Source organism: Microcebus murinus, chromosome 18, assembly GCF_040939455.1.
Source record: "Microcebus murinus isolate Inina chromosome 18, M.murinus_Inina_mat1.0, whole genome shotgun sequence".
In the NCBI taxonomy this organism is placed as follows: domain Eukaryota; kingdom Metazoa; phylum Chordata; class Mammalia; order Primates; family Cheirogaleidae; genus Microcebus; species Microcebus murinus.
In genome coordinates this window covers 29,170,743-29,190,689 of record NC_134121.1, presented here as the reverse complement: position 1 = coordinate 29,190,689, position 19,947 = coordinate 29,170,743, and the positions used below count along the sequence as shown (strand labels likewise).

The following is a 19,947-nucleotide window of genomic DNA, read 5'->3' as shown; positions in this document are numbered from 1 at the left end:
AAAATTAGCTGAGTGTAATAATGTGCACCTGTAGTCCCAGCTACTCGGAAGGCTGGGGGGCAGGAGGATTGCTTGAGCCCAGGAGTTTGAGGTTGCTGTGAGGTAGGCCCATGCCACAGCACTGTAGCCTGGGGTAATAGGGAGACTTGTCTCAGAAAAAACAAAAGAAAACCCTACCCATTAGCAGTCATTCCTCATTTTACTCCAGCCCCAGGCGCGACCATCAGTTTGCTTTCTGTTTCTATAGATTTGCCTATTTTGGACATTTTATATAAATGGACTCATAAAATATATGGCCTATGTGACTGGCTATTTAGCATAATATTTTCAAGGTCCAAACATGTTGTAAAAATAAAATTTATTAAGAGTTTTTTTTTGTTGCTTGAGACAGAATCTCTTGCCCGGGTAGCTCACAGCAACCTCAAACTTCTGGGCTCAAGCAATCCTCCTGCCTCAGCCTCCTGAGTAGCTGGGACTACAGGCATGTGCCACCATGCCCAGCTAATTTTTTCTATATATTTTTAGTTGTCCAGCTAATTTCTTTCTATTTTTAGTAGAGGGTCTCACTCTTGCTCAAGCTAATCTTGAACTCCTGTGCTCAAACAATCTTCTTGCCTCAGCCTTCCAGAGTGCTAGAATTATAAGCGTGAGTAACCACACCCTGCCTATAAAGAGTTTTATAAAGAATTTTTAACAAGGTATCAGAGAACCGAAAAGGCAAAAAGGGAACATGAAGGTATTGTGGACATACTAACTGCAAGAATCAGCTACCACAACTAGGGCTTGGGGAACCAAGGAAAGTGGTTGAATTATTGACATTTGGAAGCTTGAGGAAGTGCCTAGTAAAGCTAGGATGATGGTAGGCTGGTAGATCTAGACCCCTAGGAGGGGCATCTCATGCGGTGCTGTGAAACTGGGTTTGGAAGTGTTGGAAAACTGCAGCTCGTGTTGACTGTTGCTTACTGGAATGAACTGTTACTCCCAAAGTAAAGAAACAAACCCTGGGGTGTTCAGGTCAGCAGGGGTCATGCCAACAGAAACATGAAGGAGTGTCCGTTGAACTTCCAGTCTTGCAGCCTCTTTTTCTAGCGCCTCCCTTTGGCAGAGCCTAACAGGGAGCCAGCTAGCAAATGAGAAATGTGGTTTGCGGAGTCCTTGCCTCAGCATCATAAAACAGAGTCTAGAAAGGCAATTTGAAACTGAGAGACAATATCCTAATAACCAGCACAACACCCAATATGTTGGGATAATGAATAGAAGGTTGCTTAGTATGAATATGTATAATTACCTCATTATTCTAGTCACTTCATAAGGACCTTAGAATGTTCTAAAGCACAATTGTTTCCAATGAATAAAATAAAATTTGTCTAATTACATGTAGCTTTAATTAAACATAAAACATGGGTCTGTGCAAAATATATTTTATTGACTCAGACATTATTGACACCATTAAGATATACCATATTTTGTGTGTACCAAGAAAAAAAATGCTGCCAGTTATTGTAACACTTCAGTTGTATGATGTATTCTAATTTTAGAGGTTTTAAGATGTGCAAAAATGTGTGTTTTAGGATTGAAGAAATACAGAATGTCACTTTGTGTTTTCCAGTTATTGTAACTAATCCTCAATAACACTAAGAAAGTATTCCTCATAATAGCTAATGTAGTATAGTAACTACAGACTTAGCCTCTGAAGTCAGATTATATGGATTCGAATCTTTCCACTTAATAGCTTGTAAGCTTTGGATTCTCTGGCTTCAAGTTTTTCATCTAATTGAAGCAGTAATTGCATTTAAGTTGAAGATGTGTTATGAAAGTTAAATGATAGATTCATGCAGAGTGGTTATCACAATAGAAAGTGGTTACACAGTGTAGTAAACATGTATTAAAGGTTAGTCATTATTAGGAGCCAGAATCCTCAGAGTATTTGGAAGAAATGATGTCAGGACAGTAATTTAATTTCTTGCTAAAAAAATAAGATGAGTAAGCATCACCATCTTTTTTATCTGTGTGTCCTCTATGATGTGCTGCTATACTAAGAAGATTCTTTATTAAGATTTCTTTACCTTCTTTGGGATTGGGTATTGGGAAATTGAAAAGTTATGTGTACACTGCAAGAGGAAAATAATAGAATAATTAGAATTTAGTGGGTCATTAGCTGGAAAACGTCAAGTCTTAGGCCGTGTAGAGTATTCTTAGAGGATTAAAACTCTTAACTCCTTATTGAAAGTCTCAACTTAGATCCTAATCCCCCTAGTTCAAAACTTCACGGTTAATATCTTTGTTTTAAGCTAGCTGCAGTACTTCAATATTATGGTTTTGTTTTAGTTTAGATAATATTGATTGTAGGCATGTCTTTGTTGCTTTCAGGCAATTTATTACATTATCTAAAATTACTGATTTTTCTTGTTCTTTAGGTGGCTTTCTTTCAGATGCTGGATGGTACAGTGATGCTGAGAAAGTTTTTCTTTCCTGCCTTCAGTTGTGTACTCTGCATGATGAGATGCTTCATTGGTTTCGTGCAGTAGAATGTTGTGTGAGGTGAGTTGGAACATACCCTACAATTATGTGCTATAATGGTACTTAGTGGCTTTTATAGTTTTAGCTCTTCAAAGTATATACCAACATTTGAATAAATTTCTGTGATGATACGGGCTCCTGCCTCCCATTTCCAAAATATAGTTAACCTGCTGTAGACAGCTTACCTTAGATTTGAGTATTATGAGACAAGATGTATTTCTTATATATCTTTTTGCTTTGTCATAGAGTTTGTTTATTCATTCAACAAATATTTGTTGACTACTTGTTATGTACTGGTACTAGGAACTGTGATAGGCACTGGAAGCTAGGAAACCCCAGAAATATACATTTTTCTTTTTTTTTTTTTTTTTTTTTTTGAGACAGAGTCTCACTTTGTTGTCCAGGCTAGAGTGAGTGCCGTGGCGTCAGCCTAGCTCACAGCAACCTCAAACTCCTGGGCTCGAGTGATCCTTCTGCCTCAGCCTCCCGAGTAGCTGGGACTACAGGCATGTGCCACTATGCTCGGCTAATTTTTTATATGTATATATCAGTTGGCCAATTAATTTCTTTCTGTTTATAGTAGAGACGGGGTCTCGCTCTTGTTCAGGCTGGTTTTGAACTCCTGACCTTGAGCAATCCGCCCGCCTCGGCCTCCCAAGAGCTAGGATTACAGGCGTGAGCCACAGCGCCCGGCCTACATTTTTCTTGGATGCTACTTTTTTACCCCTGCTTTATTTACATTTCCATAATCATGCATAACAAGATCAATATTTTACTTATAAATAACTTTTCTTTGACAATATAGTGAATTTTTTTTACAGGTTTACTTCAAGGCAAGCAAATTTAGAAGTAACTCTGCTTTTACTATACTTTTTTCTGTATATGTAACATTTAGAATTAGTTAGGTTTTTCTCTGTCCCCCAATTTGATTTGACATCTCTTAAAAAGAGTTTATAATATAAAACTAAGGAAAATCAAAATAAAGTCAAAAAATAAAACAATAGAAATTCTTTGTCCTAAGTTAACTAAAGTCAATTTACTGCACTTACAGTCTTCTACTTTTAAGGAATTAAGGGGCATATATCCCAGGTATTTTAGAGATGAGTTAATTAAATCTGAACCCCTTCAGAGCTAGAATATAGATTCTTCTATTAAACCTTTGTTGATTTAAGTTAAAATTGAGTAAAGCTATGTCTCCCCCCTTTCCTCCTCCTCCCTTCTTTCTTCCCTACTTCTTCCCCCTCCTCCATCCCCTATCACCCTCTTCCCCTTACACCTCCTCCTCCCCCTTGCCCTTTCTTCCTTTTGCTCTTTCTCTTCCTCTCCCTCTCCCCTCCCTCTCTCCAGTTTGGATTTCAGTTGAATTTCATGTGGTTTTCATTGCCTTGTTTTATATAGGGCTGTTAGAAAATCGTTCAAATCCTGGCTGGGCACAGTGGCTCATGCCTGTAATCCCAGCACTTTGGAAGGCAGAGATGGGAGTTTGAGACCAGCCTGAGCAACGTAGCAAGACTCTGTCTCTACAAAAAATAAAAAACAAATTAGCCAGACATGGTAGTCCCAGCTCCTTGGGATAAACCATAAGAATATTTGTGTTCATAAACTATAAAGTGATTGGTATTTGGGGCTATAATTTATAGTACTGATCAAAATAATCTTTGTCTTTTTTCTTCTGCCAATTCTGTGTTTGTAGGAATAGGAGACTTGACTGTCCTAAATGGGATTGGTTAACTATTTTTATATATATGAACTAGTTACTTTGTTTTTTTTTTTTTTTTTTTTTTTTTTTTTTTTTGAGATAGATTCTCACTTTGTTGCCCAAGCTAGAGTGAGTGCCCTGGCATCAGCCTAGCTCACAGCAGCCTCAATCTCCTGGGCTCAAGTGATCCTACTGCCTCAGCCTCCCGAGTAGCTGGGACTACAGGCATGTGCCACCATGCCTGGCTAATTTTTTGTATATATATTTTTAGTTGGTCAATTAATTTGTTTCTATTTTTGGTAGAGACAGGGTCTCGCTCAGGCTGGTTTCAAATTCCTGACCTCAAGCAATCTGCCCGCCTCGGCCTCCCAGAGTGTTAGGATTACAGGTGTGAACCACCACGCCCGGCCTGAACTAGTTACTTTGGAACAGAAAAGTCATTTTGGATAATTTCATTTCATTCATATATATATATATATATATATATATATATATATATATATATACACACACACACACACATATATATGTATATATACATGTATATATACATATACGTATGTGTGTGTGTGTATATATATATATATATATTTTTTTTTTTTTTTTTAATAGGGTCTTTGTTGCCCAGAGTGGAATGGAATGCTGCAGTGGCACTGAGGTAGCTCACTGCTGCCTTAATATCCTGGGCTCAAGCGATCCTCCCATCTCAACCTTGCCAGTAGCTAGGACTACAGGCACATACCACCACACCAGGCTAATTTTTTAATTTCTTACAGAGACGGGGACTCGCTGTGTTACTCAGGCTGGTCTTGAACTCCTGGCCTCAAGCAGTCCTCCCACCTTGGCCTCCCAAAGTGCTAGGATTACAGGTGTGAACCATTATACCTGGCCATAAATTATTCTTTATAAAAGTCTTGACCAAAAGATAAAACACTTTCTTTTTGTATGTGACTTTTATTCACAGAGTCAGATTTATTTCACTCAGATACATAATGTTTCCTCTGTTTAATGTTAAGGCTTCCATATAAATTTTGCTTTAGCCTAACCAAAAGATTTAGTTTTTTCACAGGACCAAGTCTCCTTTTCTCCTTCCTAGTTTGTCTTCTTTATCATACATCTCACATCATTATTGTTGCAAGTGTTGATAGGCAGGGAGAAAGGGAAAGGACAAAAGGCTTTTGCCAGCTGAGTCTCATTTTTGTTTCTTTTTTAAATCAGAAAAAATAGCTCTCCTAGAAGTCTAATCTTATCTTTTTGCTTACCTGTCTTTTAAACTAGGAAACTGGGACATATTCTACACATCTTCCAATCTGTGTGTAAGGTGTTGTAGGGAGCAAAACATTTTTAATTTGCATATTGTTACTCTGAATGAACTCCTGGGTCTACATTAAGGTAGAAGAGGTGGAGAATATTGAATAGATAACTAACAATACAGTGAGTCTTTGCAGCTAGCACTTGTGAATTTAGAATGTTGTCTGGACCAAGGAACAAAGCTATTTATAGTACCAGCATACTGCCTGTATACCAAGACAAGACATTTTGTCCCTAGAAATTTGAAATTTCAAAATAAAATTTGCTTGGATGAAACTCTATTTAAATTTTTGGTGATTACAAGTATATTTAATGTAATTTTTATATAATTTTTTTATCTTAAACTTAGTATTGTTTTTAAAAAGATTGAATTTTTCTGACTTTGTTTTTTATTAAGACAAAAAGAAATTGGAGGTATTAATTGACTATGTGTTTTGCAGAACAGATACTAATGAAATCCTTTGACCAATCCCAGGGGCTTTGAGTCTGATGCAAGAGTACGAGTATGTTTTTCAATTTAATATCACAAAGCCAATTTCTACTCTCAGGCTGGCATCAAAACATTATAGAGCAAATGTCAGAGAACCTTCTTGGCCTTACTTAGCAGAAAGTAGTTAAACCTGGTACCATTTTTCAATCCTTTTGTATTCCTTGGGGACTCTGCATGTTTTCCCTTATTTCTTTTCTATTTAATAGCTCTGGTTTTTGGTTTTTTGCTTTTTTTATTTTAAGACAGAGTCTCACTTTGTTGCCCAGGCTAGAGTGAGTGCCGTGGCATCAGCCTAGCTCACAGCAACCTCAAACTCCAGGGCTCAAGCAATCCTTCTGTCTCAGCCTCCCAAGTAGCTGGGACTACAGGCATGCGCCACCATGCCTGGCTAATTTTTTCTATGTATATTAATTGGCCAATTAATTTCTTTCTATTTATAGTAGAGATGGGGTCTTGCTCTTGCTCAGGCTGGTTTCGAACTCCTGACCTCAAGCAGTTCGCCCGCCTCGGCCTCCCAGAGTGCTAGGATTACAGGCGTGAGCCACTGCGCCTGGCCAGCTCTGGTTTTTTTGCTTATACATATTTGTTGCCAAACAAATTCTGAAAACACAGAAAACTATAAAGAAGAAAATAAATATTATCTATTATATATATATGTGTGTGTGTATATATATATACACACACACACCCCAGTAATATTTTTTGGTTTATTTATGGTAAATTAACATTTCATACTGAGCATCAATAATATATCTATTACTGAATTGTGCATTTTTTTTAAGATAATTAACCTAAAAGCATATCCTCAACCCCCTTTTCCAACTTCTTCTCTAGAGTTTATCAGTCCATGTGAGCATGGTTTGTTTGATGTCAAGAGTTCCCTTGAGACCTGCAGAGGAGAAAGAGATTGCCTTTATGCTTCTGAGAGTGGGGCAGAGCAAACTTTTTATTTTAAATCATTTTCTACTTTTTTTATTTTTAAAATTATAGACATGTATTGCTTTGATAGTTTTTTTTTTTTTAAGTGAAAAAAAAAAGAACTTCCTGAACTGGTGCACATATGCACACATACGTGTGTATGTTAGTGTGCGTGTAAAAACTTGAATCTGGATTTAAAAAGAACCCTGCCTAAGTCCTAGGCAGTTGAAGTTCCTGAAATACAAAGATACCAATGTCTCAATTATTGAGAGAAAATACTATACATCATCATCAATTTTTAGGGCAAAAGAAAGAATTTTCAAGTATGCATACACCCAGTGTAGCTCCCTGTACCTTATCTCAGAAAAATACTCAAGGAATTTCTCTAGCCAAATAAAAGTTCAGTAATAACAAATCTCAAAATAGGGAAAGATGGTATAGAAAAAGTAGTAAGTGATAAATATTATAATATATGTCCTACATGCAAATAGAGTAGGAAGAGAATGAAGAACAAATTGGGAGTCTATAATAGATTTTTTTTTTGACACAGACTCTTACTCTCTTGCCCAGGCTAGAATGCCATGGTGTCAGCCTAGCTCAAGCTCCTGGGTTCAAGCAGTATTCCTACCTCAGCCTTCCAAGTAGCTGGGACTACAGGCACACTCCAGCACACCTGGCTAATTTTTTCTGTTTTGAGTAGAGATGGGGTCTGAGGGATCTCACTCTTGCTCAGGGTGATCTTGAAATCCTGACCTCAAGCGATCCTCCTGCTTCAGCCTCCCAGAGTGCTAGAATTATAGGAATGAGCCATAACACCCAGCCCTATTAGGTAAGGATCTTTTTCAACCCAGAGATGAAAGGGAAATTTTAGAAATAACATAAAACAGAAATTCTCAGTTACCACATCTTCTTAAATGTAAGATAAGGTTGGATTTCTTTTTTCCTCCAAAATCATCCCACAGTAAAGAGAGTTGTCTTACAAAGACTTTCATGTTATGTGATGTTCTTTCAAGTCTGTAACAGGTTGAGTGTTCCAAATCCAAAATCTGAAACACTTCTGTTCCCAGTCATTTTGGATAAGGGATATTGAACCTGTATTTTGAACAACAAAATACTATTTAGGAAAGAAATGTTAACCTGAAACATCAGTCAGTGCTAATATCAGGAAGCACATAGAGACCACCTGGGAGAATTTTCTTTTTAAGGAAGTAATGAAATTTAAGAGATTTCGAATTATTCTGGAGGTCATTACCTTAGAGTTGTAAGTGTTGGATAGCTTTCTTAATGGGCTTTTTAAAGATTACTTTGAAGTGATAGAGTGGATCAGTGTTAGAGATCATGGATATCTACTTGCCATAGGAGGAATGGAAAAGCCTAACCAGCAGGCCTAATGGTTTACAGACGGTTGCTTGTAGCTTTGGATAAAATTTCTGGTGACATCATACACATACTCAAAAATATTGATTTTTAAAGAAGTGAAAATGTTTTACTCTGAAAAGCTGTTAGATGACTCAAGAAATAGTTGTGGTGATTATGAAGACAAATGTTTGAGATGTGTGGTGAATAATTTGAATAAAGTTGGGGCTATGTGGCTCACACCTGTAATCCTAGCACTTTGGGAGGCCGAGTGGGAGGATTGCTTGAGACCAAGAGTTCAGCACCCACTCAAGCAATACAGTGAGACCCTCATCTCCACAAAAAGTAAAAAAAAATAGCCAGATGTGGTGGCATACACCAGTAGTTTGAGTCAGGAGGATTGCTTGAGCCCAGGAGTTTGAGACTACAGCAGGCTAAAATCAAGCCACTGCACTCCAGCCTGAGCAAGAGAGTGAGACCTTGTCTCTTAAAAGAAAGAAAAGGAAAAAAGTTGTTTTATAAATTACAAGGAGGAAAAGCAATTTTCACAAATTTAATTTAGATTTTGAATACATATGTATAACATAAGATTTAAATATTATAAGCTTTTAAGTGTTATATATCCCTAAACTTGGGATATATACGAGTTGGCAAAAATACTTTTAGATGGAAAATAAAGGCTCATCTCTTTATATTCAGGTTACTTTTTATTTGGCATATATGATAGCCTATTTTTAAAATATACATGTGGGAGCATGGAGAAATAAATATGTTACAAAGATCTGTTCTTGGTGGAGTAGAAATAGGCAGTATTATTTAATGTTCAAACATTATTAGTGATAGAGATGGGCATATAATGATTTGTGTAATGGAGGAGTGTGATAGAACTTCTGCACTTTACTATGGGAATAAGGATAAAAAGAATTGGAAATTTGACCAAGCTAGATATAAACAAAGAGAGTAGAGGAAATAACTAAGTATGATAAGTAAAATAGCCAATTAATGGTAAATGAAAAATAAGATGAAAAGATTTGGCTGGGCATGGTGGCACATGCCTATAGTCACAGCTATTTGGGAGGCTGAGGCAGGAGGATTGCTTGAGGCTGAGAGTTTCAGGTTGCTGTGAACTAGGCTGACACCATAGCACTCTAGCCCAGGCAACAGAGTAAGACTCTGTCTCCAAAAAAGAAAAAAGGAACTACTACTCAACAAATAACAAAATTAAAAAATGGGCTTGAATAGACATTTTTCCAAAGAAGATCTATAAATGACTAATAAGCATATGAAAACATGCTCAGTGTTTTTAGTCATTAGGGAGATGCAAACCAAGCATAATGAGATGCCACTTCATACTTACAAGGATGGGTACAATTAAAAAAACAAAAACAATAGAAAGTAAGTGTTGGCAAGGATGAGAAGAAATTAGAAACCTTTGTGTACTGTTGGTTGGAATATAAAATATTGCAGCTGCTGTGGAATGCAGTTTGGCAGTTTCTCAAAAGCTAAACATAGAATTACCATATGACCCAGCAATTTCACTCGAAGGTATATACTTGAAAGAATTGAAAGCAGGGACTCAAAATGATATTTGTATGTATCATAGTAGAATTATTCATGAGAGACAAAAGATGGAAACAATCCAAGTATCCAGCAGCAGATTAGTAAACAAAATATGACATATGCATACAATATTATATGTACCCAGTGATTCAGCCAGTTCTAATACATGCTACAGCATGGATCAATCTTGAAAATTTTATCCTAAGTAATTAAGGTAGACCCAAAAGGATAAATACTGTATGATTCCATTTCTTAAATAGGCAAATTCATAGAGACAGAAAGCAGTTTAAATTTTATCAGGGACTTATGGGTAAAGGGGAATGGGAAGCTATGGTTAATGCTTACAGAGCTTCTATTTAGGGTGATGAAAAGGTTTTGGAAGTGGATGGTGGTGATGGTTGCATGCCATAGTGAATATAATTAATACCACTGAATTGTACACTTAAAAAATAATGGCAAATTTTAATATATTTCACCACAATAAATAATAAAATTTAAAAAACCACAGTAGTCTTTATTTTCATTATCAAACCTTGTGCTTTCAAGCTGTTCTTTTTTTTTTTTTTTTGAGACAGAGTCTCACTTTGTTGCCCAGGCTAGAGTGAGTGCCATGGCATCAGCCTAGCTCACAGCAACCCCTATCTCCTAGGCTCAAGCGTTACTATTGCCTCAGCCTCCCGAGTAGCTGGGACTACAGGCATGCGCTACCATGCCCGGCTAATCTTTTCTATATGTATTAGTTGGCCAATTAATTTCTTTCTATTTATAGTAGAGACGGGGGTCTCGCTCTTGTTCAGGCTTGTTTCAAGCTCCTGACCTCAAGCAATCCGCCCGCCTCGGCCTCCCAGAGTGCTAGGATTACAGGTGTGAGCCACCGCGCCTGGCCTCAAGCTGTTCTTTATTTCTAAAAATTTTAACCTGTTCTTAGAACAAGGCACTTGTAAGGAAAGAAATTCTTTTCTTTTAGGTTTACTTTCGGTGTATTTTATCTTTGTCATATGTGGCTGATGAGGATCTAACTAGTCATCTTCTTCAGTCTTATAGTAAATATATTAATAAACTACTGACTTCTAAATTTTTATATTTTCCATTTCAAGCAATGAATAGTTTAACCAATTAAATAGTAATTGCTTTTGACAACAGCTGTTGATCAGGTAGACATGACTTTGTGTTGTCCTAAAAGTAAAATACTATGTGTTTACATGGTAGCGCCATATGTAGAGAATCTCGAGAACCTGCTTTTCTCTTAGGCTGAGAGTTGAGACAAAATTAGACTATAAATTGGACCAAAGGTTCCTTGGATTCTGCATCCTGCTTAGTGGCAGCCCAGATGGACACACAAACTCTGAAGAGTCTCCATATGTTTAATTTGCCCTTTTGTTTCAGTAGACAACCAGTGGAGATGAGAAAATATCAAGCGGTGCTTTTCTGGCATAAAATGTTTAGTTTGCTACCTCATCATGTGCCAGTTACTAAATAACTTCCAGAAATTGTTATTTTAGAATACTTAACAGTGAGGGTTATTGGATATGAAATTGTTAACATTGTGGAAATGAGAAGTAAGCACTGTTCTTTTTTTTTTTTTTTTGTTGGTTCCTCGATCTTGGATGTTCTTTTCATTTTCTAAATTTACAACCGTTGCCTAAGTTTTTCGTTTTTCTCATTCAACCATTTAGCGAACTATCAAGTCTATATTTCAAAAACTAATCCTTTTTTCCTCGAGGATTTTTTTTTCCTCGACTGTCATAATATCTTCTGCCCTGGTTGCTTTGTGTCCACTCTTGGCTTTGCTGTAATCCATGCCCCACGCTGCAGCCAGAGCATTCTTTCTAGAGTTGCATTGTCCCATGTGGTAGCTATTAACCATATGTGTCTATTTAAATTTAAATTAATTAAAATTAAATTAATTAAAAATCAGGCCGGGCATGGTGGCTCACACCTGTAGTCCTAACACTCTGGGAGGCCAAGGTGGAAGGATCGTTTGAGCTCAGGAGTTCGAGACCAGCCTGAGCAAGAGTGAGATCCCATCTCTACTAAAAAAATAGAAAGAAATTAGCTGGACAACTAAAAATATATAGAAAAATTAGCCAGGCGTGGTGACACATACGTGTAGTTACCAGCTTCTCGAGAGTCTGAGGTAGGAGGATCGCTTGAGCCCAGGAGTTTCAGGTTGCTGTGAGCTAGGCTGACGCTAAGGCACTCTAGCCCGGGCAACAGAGTGAGTCTCAAAAAAAAAACAAAACAGTCCTCAGTCATACTAGGCACATTTTTAATACTCAGTAGCCACTTGTGACCAGTGGCTACCAAGGTGAGCAGCATAAGTGTAGAACATTTCTATCATCTCAGGAAATGTTAGATAGCATTGTTCTAGAACCTCTATCACCTCACTTACTGTTGCAACCGAAACTCCTATCCATGGCTAGGAAGGATCTATATAAAATCGTGTTTATCTCTCCTTTCTCATTTCTCTTTACATAATCCTTTATTCGCTTTACTCCAAATGCTTTTTTTCTGTTCTTCCACTGTGCCAGATATTCCTCCGCTTCTCAGGGCCTTTGCTACTTGTTGTTCCTTCTGTTTGGAACATTCACATTTTTCTATTTCTCCTTAAAAATACAAATCCAATCAACTCACCATCTAGAATAGCCTGATAAATTACTTCATTTCAGCTTTAAGTTAGAATTTAATGTTAGGAAAGATACTCCAGAATTTTGGATCAACCTTACTATACTATTTTTCTTGAGGGTTGTATTCTTTTCTAAAAGCAGATAACTGTATGGTAAGTGTTGGGAGGATACACATTGACATTGAATAGTGTTCATTACCTTATTGATTAGTTCTGATTCTTTTGAAGATACTCTGTTTTCCCTGTACAAAAAAAAGATCCATTAGAGGATTATTTGAATTTTTCTCATTTTAGGTTATTAATCTGTTAATATTTTTGGTACAGATAGAATAAATAAATTTTAAGTATCTATTGATTTTATAGTCTTGAAGAATGCTTCCCAACTTCACCATACTTCTTGGTTTTCTTTTGCTTTTTTCTTTTGGATACAGGGTCTTGCTCTGTTCCCCAAGCTGGAGTACAGTGGCACACTCATAGCTCTTTGTATCCTCGAACTCCTAGGCTCAAGTGACCTTCCTGCCTCAGCCACCCAAGTAGCTGGGACTACAGGCATGCATCACCATGCCTGGCTAGTTTTTTTTAATGTTTTATAGAGACAGAATCCCACTTTGTTGCCCGGGCTGGTCTCAAACTCCTGGCCTCAAGTGATCCTCCTGCCTTGGCCTCCCAAAGTACTGGTATTACAGGCTTCAGCCACCACACCTCACCTAGGTTTTCTATTAAAGGGCTTTTATACTTTTGTTCCTTCTCAGGCTAAACATTTTCAGAAAATTGTATTGGCTTCATACATGGACATAATGTTCTAGCCAGCATTATAATAGATACATAAATAATTGTCCAGTCCTAATAGTGTTCTCCTGTCTTGTATAGTCTGTATAGATGTATAGTCTATTGCTATCTAGACATCAGTATGATCTAAAATATTTTGCTACTCTTGCATATCATTAAATAGCATAGTTATACTTTGTGTAAAGAACTGTATTTTCCACCATAGAAAATAAAGATTATAAAAGAAATAGTTGATAGTACTGCTATTTTCTGTGAACTTATTGGAAAGATAAAAATAAGCACTTATGCATCATGAAATCAGTGGTAATTGATCAAGTGTTACACAAATGTACTAAAAATAAAAATAGAAGGTAATAGTGGGTATTTCATGTTGATGTTATTTTCTTTATTATTTTATAAGTTTTTAATACTGAAATCATATTGCAGATTTAGAACAAAAAGAGTAAATGTTAGTTTTTTAGACATATGCCAAGTATACAAAAATACGTAAAACATTTAGAGAAGATAAGGAATCAAAGGTGTATGAGATTAATCATGGGAAGCTTTCGGGAAAGAGCCTGTATTTCTTCATGGGCATTAGTCAACCCCACTTTGGGCCAGACAGTTGTTTTCTGATGCTGCTTCATTTTTGCATCTAGTTACCATAAGTCATGTAAGTGCTATGTAGTGATCTGTAAGAGGTTATCAGGTCCACCATGATAGAAATATCAAAAATAGAGGAATATTATTTGTGTTTTTCAGGTTGCTTCATGTGCGAAATGGAAACTGCAAATATCATTTGGGTGAAGAAACATTTAAGTTAGCTCAGACATATATGGATAAACTGTCAAAACATGGCCAGCAAGCAAACAAAGCTGCACTCTATGGAGAGCTTTGTGCACTCCTATTTGCAAAAAGCCACTATGATGAGGTAAGTGTTTTGAGGTGTGTCTCATTTTGACCAGTAAGTACCTATAAAACAGTGTAAATCACGGTTGGATGCGGTGGCTCACGCCTGTAATCCTAGCACTCTGGGAGTCCGAGGTGGGAGGATCCCTTGAGCTCAAGAATTAGAGACCAACCTGAGCAAGAGTGAGATCCCATCTCTACTAAAAATAGAAAAAATTAGCCAGGCATGGTGGTGTGTGCCTGTAGTGCCAGCTACTGGGGAGGCTGCATCAAGAGGATCACTTGAGCCCAGGAGTTTGAGGCTGCTGTAAACTAGGCTGACAGCATGGTACTCTAAGCCCAGGTGACAGAGCAAGACTCTGTCTCAGAAACAAACAAACATCCTAGGGAATAAATTCATTATTTTAAAAAAACAGGATAAATCAAATAGTCTTCTGTTATATGTACTATAGATCTTGTTTTCACATACTAAGTTTACTTAAACCAGTATACATTGCAGTAGAATATTTAAAATCAGACAAAAGGAATATTTGTGAAATGTTTAAATATATACATACATTTAAATATATACAGTTTAAATGTATACATGGACGATTTAGGGCCAGTTTTGTTTCTGTTCTTTTAAATTTGATCACATGTGTATATCTCTGCCTCTATTTATTTATTTATTTATTTTTTGAGACAAGAGTCTCACTTTGTTGCCCAGGCTAGAGTGAGTGCTGTGGTGTTAGCCTAGCTCACAGCAACCTCAAACTCCTGGGCTCAAGCAATCCTACTGCCTCAGCCTCCCGAGTAGCTGGGACTACAAGCATGTGCCACCATGCCTGACTAATTTTTTTATATATATATTAGTTGGCCAATTAATTTCTATTTATAGTAGAGATGGGGCCTCACTCTTGCTCAGACTGGTTTCGAACTCCTGACCTCGAGCAATCTGCCCACCTCGGCCTCCCAGAGTGCTAGGATTACAGGCATGAGCCACCGCGCCTGGCCTGCCTCAATTTTTTGTTTTTGTTTTTTTGAGGCAGGGTCTCACTCTGCTACCCTGGCTGGGGTAGAGCGACATAATCATAGCTCACTATAGCCTCAGACTCCTGGTCTCAAGTGATCCTCTTACCTCAACCTCCTGAATAGCTGGAACTACAGGCGAGGACCACTATACCCAGCTAATTTTTTATTATTTTTTGTAAAGATGAAGTCTCACTATGATGCCCAGGTTGGTCTCGAACTCCTGGCCTCAAGCAATCTTCCCAACTTGGCCTCCCAAAGCACTGGGATTAAAGTGTGAGCCACCATGCCTGGCCATCTATCCGAATTGTTTCAATTGGCATGTTTTGTTAACTGAGTCTTGAATAGATGCTTTCAGTTGAATCTATAGTTCTCAATGAACTCATATAACTTGAAGGCATTCATTTCAGTGGGAAACTAGATTTTATTTATATCTTCTTGTATTGCTTTGCATCTTCCTCTGCCCCATGAGAAAGACAGCTTTATTCCTGGCTTTTATATTATTAAATTAATGCTTATGGGCTAATAAACATGTAATTGAGAAGTGATCTGTATGTGCTTATTTGCTTTGCTTGGTTGCTTTAATATGGAAAAATATCATAATTATTTCATGCTGTCAGATAGCAGTCATTTAACTTTCATGTTGTAAATTATTTCTATCTTGATTTTTGCCCCATCAGTATAAATATATATCCCATATTTAAGGGAAAATTACTTAGAAGTGAAACCAGAAAATTCTAGAATAATTGTAAAGTGATGTTTGTGCAACTCAGATGCTAGGTCATGCTGCTTATAATAGTTATATAAGAATTTATCAAGGCTGGGCAGAGTGCCTCATATCTGTAGTCCCAGGTACTTGGGAGACTGAGGCAGGAGCATCACTTGAGCTCCAGAGTTTAAGGATGTAGTGCACTAAGGATCATGCCTGTGAATAGCTGTTGTACTCTTTTTTTTTTGAGATAGAGTCTCATTCTGTTGCCTGGGCTAGAGTGCTATGGCATCAGCCTAGCTCATAGCAACCTCAAACTCCTAGGCTCAAGTGATCCTTCTGCCTCAGCCTCCCAAGTAGCTGGGGCTATAGGCGTGCGCCACCATGCCCGGCTAATTTTTTCTATATATTTTTAGTTGGCCAATTAATTTCTTTCTATTTATAGTAGAGACGGGGTCTCGCTCTTGCTCAGGCTGGTTTCGAACTCCTGACCTTGAGCAATCCTCCGGCCTCGAGGTCCCAGAGTGCTAGGATTATAGGTGTTGAGCCACCGCACCGGGCCGAGTTTAGTCTTTTAATTATAAATAAATAAACTTTTTATTGATATATGCAGAAAAATACACAAATCTTGAGGATAAAGTTTGATGAATTATCACCTTTTTTTTTGAGACAGAGTCTTGCTATGTCACCCTGGCTAGACTACAGTGGTGTCATCCTAGCTTACTGCAACCTCAAACTCCTGGGCTCAAGAGATCCTCCTGCCTCAGCCTCTCAAATAGCTGGGACTACAGGCGCACACCACCATACCCAACTAATTTAGGATTACAGGCGTGAGCCACTGGGCCCTGCCTCACCATATTCTTATATTAGTCAGGATAGGCTGGGCTATGCTGAGGTAATATCAACCCTAGAATAGCAGTGGTTTTGAAACAATAAAAATTTGTTTCTTGCTCATGCTATATCCCTGTTTTGTAGCAGCTGTGGCTGTACTTAACATTATATCTGTACTTTGATCAAGACCCATTGTGTTCTAGCACATCTACCTGGAATGTTACCACCATCCTTGAAGCAGAGGCAGAAACTTCATGGGGAAGCACAATTGACACTTAGAGCCTTCTCCCAGAAATGGCACATTTCACTTCTCATATATTAATTTTTTTCTTTTTTTTTGAGACAGTCTTACTCTGTGCCTGGCTAGAGTGCCATGGCATCACCCCAGCTCACAGCAACCTCAAACTCTTGGGCTCAAGTGATCCTCCTGCCTCAGCCTCCCGAGTAGTTGGGACTACAGGCATGTGCCACCATGCCCAGCTAATTTTTTCTATATATTTCAGTTAGCCAATTAATTTCTTTCTATTTTTAGTAGAGACGGGGTATCGGTCTTGCTTAGGCTGATTTCAAACTCCTGACCTAGAGCAATCCACCCGCCTTGGCCTCCCAGAGTGCTAGGTTTCAGGCTAGTTTCGAACTCCTGACCTTGAACCATCCGCCCACCTCAGCCTCTCTCATATATTAATTGATTGGAAAAAGTCACGTGGCCATGCTTGTCTTTAATGTGAAAGGGAAGTGTATCCTTCCCAAAGGGGAAAAGAAGGGGTGGAGCAATAAATATTTTATAATGGTATTAAAATCTATCACAATTCTAAAAATATTACCTTATTACTTTGGAACAAAATCAACTTTTTTAGTATCCTACAAACACAAACCAGGTTTTCTGACCTAAATCTGAGTTGGATGAATAGCTTTTATTTCATATTTGCATCAAACTTGCTTCCGAATAGCTGTACCTTTTAAGTGAAATGCAAGAGAATGAAACTTGCAGGAGAGAAATATTTATTTTCTAATATGTTCTCCCCCCATTCCTTGTGATCCCTTCATAATATTTTGTTTTGTTTTGTTTAAAGCAGTTACCACTATCCAAGATAATGTGTCTTTTTTTTTCCAGTTTTTTTTTTTTTCAGCATATTATGGGGGTACAAATGTTAAGGTTACTAATTTGTCTTTTTTTTCTCTCTCCTGCTAAACACTAGGAGAAGAAGGACATTTTTTTTTTTTTTTTTAGAGACGGGGTCTCGCTATGTTGCCCAGGCTGGAGTGCAGTGGCTATTCACAGGCGCGATCCCACTACTGATCAGCACGGGAGTTTTGACCTGCTCCGTTTCCGACCTGGGCCGGTTCACCCCTCCTTAGGCAACCTGGTGGTCCCCCGCTCCCGGGAGGTCACCATATTGATGCCGAACTTAGTGCGGACACCCGATTGGCATAGCGCACTACAGCCCAGAACTCCTGGGCTCAAGCGATCCTCCCATCTCAGCCTCCCGAGTAGCTGGGACTACAGGCGCGCGCCACCGCGTCCGGCGAGAAGGACATTTTTGTTTCTCACTATGTACATAGCACATTACCTGCCTCTTAACCTCTCTGTACCTCAGTTTCCCATAGTAATAGTACATATCACATAGGGCTGTTTTGTCAATTAAATGTGCTAATGTACATAAAGTACTTAGAACAATAGCTGGCATAAACTAAGCACTCAGCTAAACAGGCAGTTAAGTCATGAAATAACAAGTGTAACAGTAGGGGAAGGAAAGTGCAGGAAAACACAGGAATCCTAGTCTAGGACTCAAACCTGAAAGATAAATTAGGTTAGTGAAGGGGTTAGAGGAAGGAGGAATATGTTCTAAGGCAGAGGGAGCAGAATGTGCAAAGGCTTCTGGGCAAGAGAGAACTATGCCTCTGATTTCCTGAAAATATGTCATGTATCCTTGAGGTCTGATTAAGACAAACTATAGATATTAAGAGTAAAAAATAATGTCACAAATTTGTATTTTCAAGAATGTTTAGCCTCAGAAAATTTTAAGTGTAAATATTTTGTGTATGTTCATATTTTAGTACTTGAAAGCTTAAAATATTTGCAGTCATTTCATTAAATATTATCAATTTGATTTATCATAGTTCTGTCTCTTCTATAATTTTTTTTTCAGGCATATAAATGGTGCATTGAGGCAATGAGAGAAATCACAGCAGGCTTGCCAGTCAAAGTCGTGGTGGATGTTTTAAGACAAGCTTCTAAGGTGAATATAATGTTAAAATTATTGAATGAATTATAGGATTTATCGGGCTTTAAATTTGTTTTAATTAACCTATTTAACATAGTTTTTCTATACTCCATAGATATAGGCCTGTTTTCAAAGTTTCTGTGCTCATTTTTAGAAATCTGGTTTCTAACTAAACTATCCCACATAGACTTTAGCTAATTTTCCTTTACCAGGAAAACCTGTGAAATAATTTGTTTTGAAATTATTTTGTCTCAGGGAAGTACAGATCAAAGTAGTATTTGGAGACTGGGTGTGGTGGCTCACACCTGTAATCCCAGCAGGGATTTGGGATTTCTTTGGGAATTTTGCATGATACTACTACACCAGTGGCATTGATTATAATCCCAACACTTTGGGAGAACAAGGACAGAGGATTGTTTGAGGTCAGTAGTTGGAGACCAGCCTCAGCAACATAGCAAGACCCTGTCTTTTAAAAAATATATATTAAGGCCGGGCGTGGTGGCTCACGCCTGTAATCCTAGCACTTTGGGAGGCCGAGGCGGGCGGATTGCTCAAGGTCAGGAGTTCAAAACCAGCCTGAGCGAGACCCCGTCTCTACCAAAAATAGAAAGAAATTAATTGACCAACTAAAAATATATATACAAAAAAAATTAGCCGAGCATGGTGGCGCATGCCTGTAGTCCCAACTCCTCGGGAGGCTGAGGCAGTAGGATCGCTGAGCCCCGGACATTGAGGTTGCTGTGAGCCAGGCTGACGCCACGGCACTCACTCTAGCCTGGGCAACAAAGTGAGACTGTGTCTAAAAAATATATATATATATATATATAAAAAAAACAATTAGCCAAGCACAGTCATGTATGCCTACAGTCCTACATGGGAGTGCTGGGGCAGGAGGATTATTTGAGCCCAGGAGTTTAAGGGTGCAGTGAGCTATAATCATGCCATTGAACTTGAGCCTTGGCAACAGAGTGAAACCTTGTCTCAAAAAAAAGGCTGAGGCCGGGCGCTGTGGCTCAC

The 19,947-nt window shown here is 38.1% G+C and overlaps 1 protein-coding gene across 1 annotated transcript in view; it reads left to right on the top strand.

Moving 5' to 3' along the window:
• APPBP2 (amyloid beta precursor protein binding protein 2) overlaps window positions 1-19,947 on the top strand; it is a 66,068-nt gene that overhangs the window by 26,775 nt on the left and 19,346 nt on the right. Inside the window, exons 4-6 of the mRNA XM_012776288.3 lie at window positions 2,418-2,541; window positions 14,011-14,179; window positions 18,856-18,945. Of these exons, the coding sequence (XP_012631742.1) occupies window positions 2,418-2,541; window positions 14,011-14,179; window positions 18,856-18,945 (383 nt within the window). The remainder of the gene's footprint in view (window positions 1-2,417; window positions 2,542-14,010; window positions 14,180-18,855; window positions 18,946-19,947) is intronic.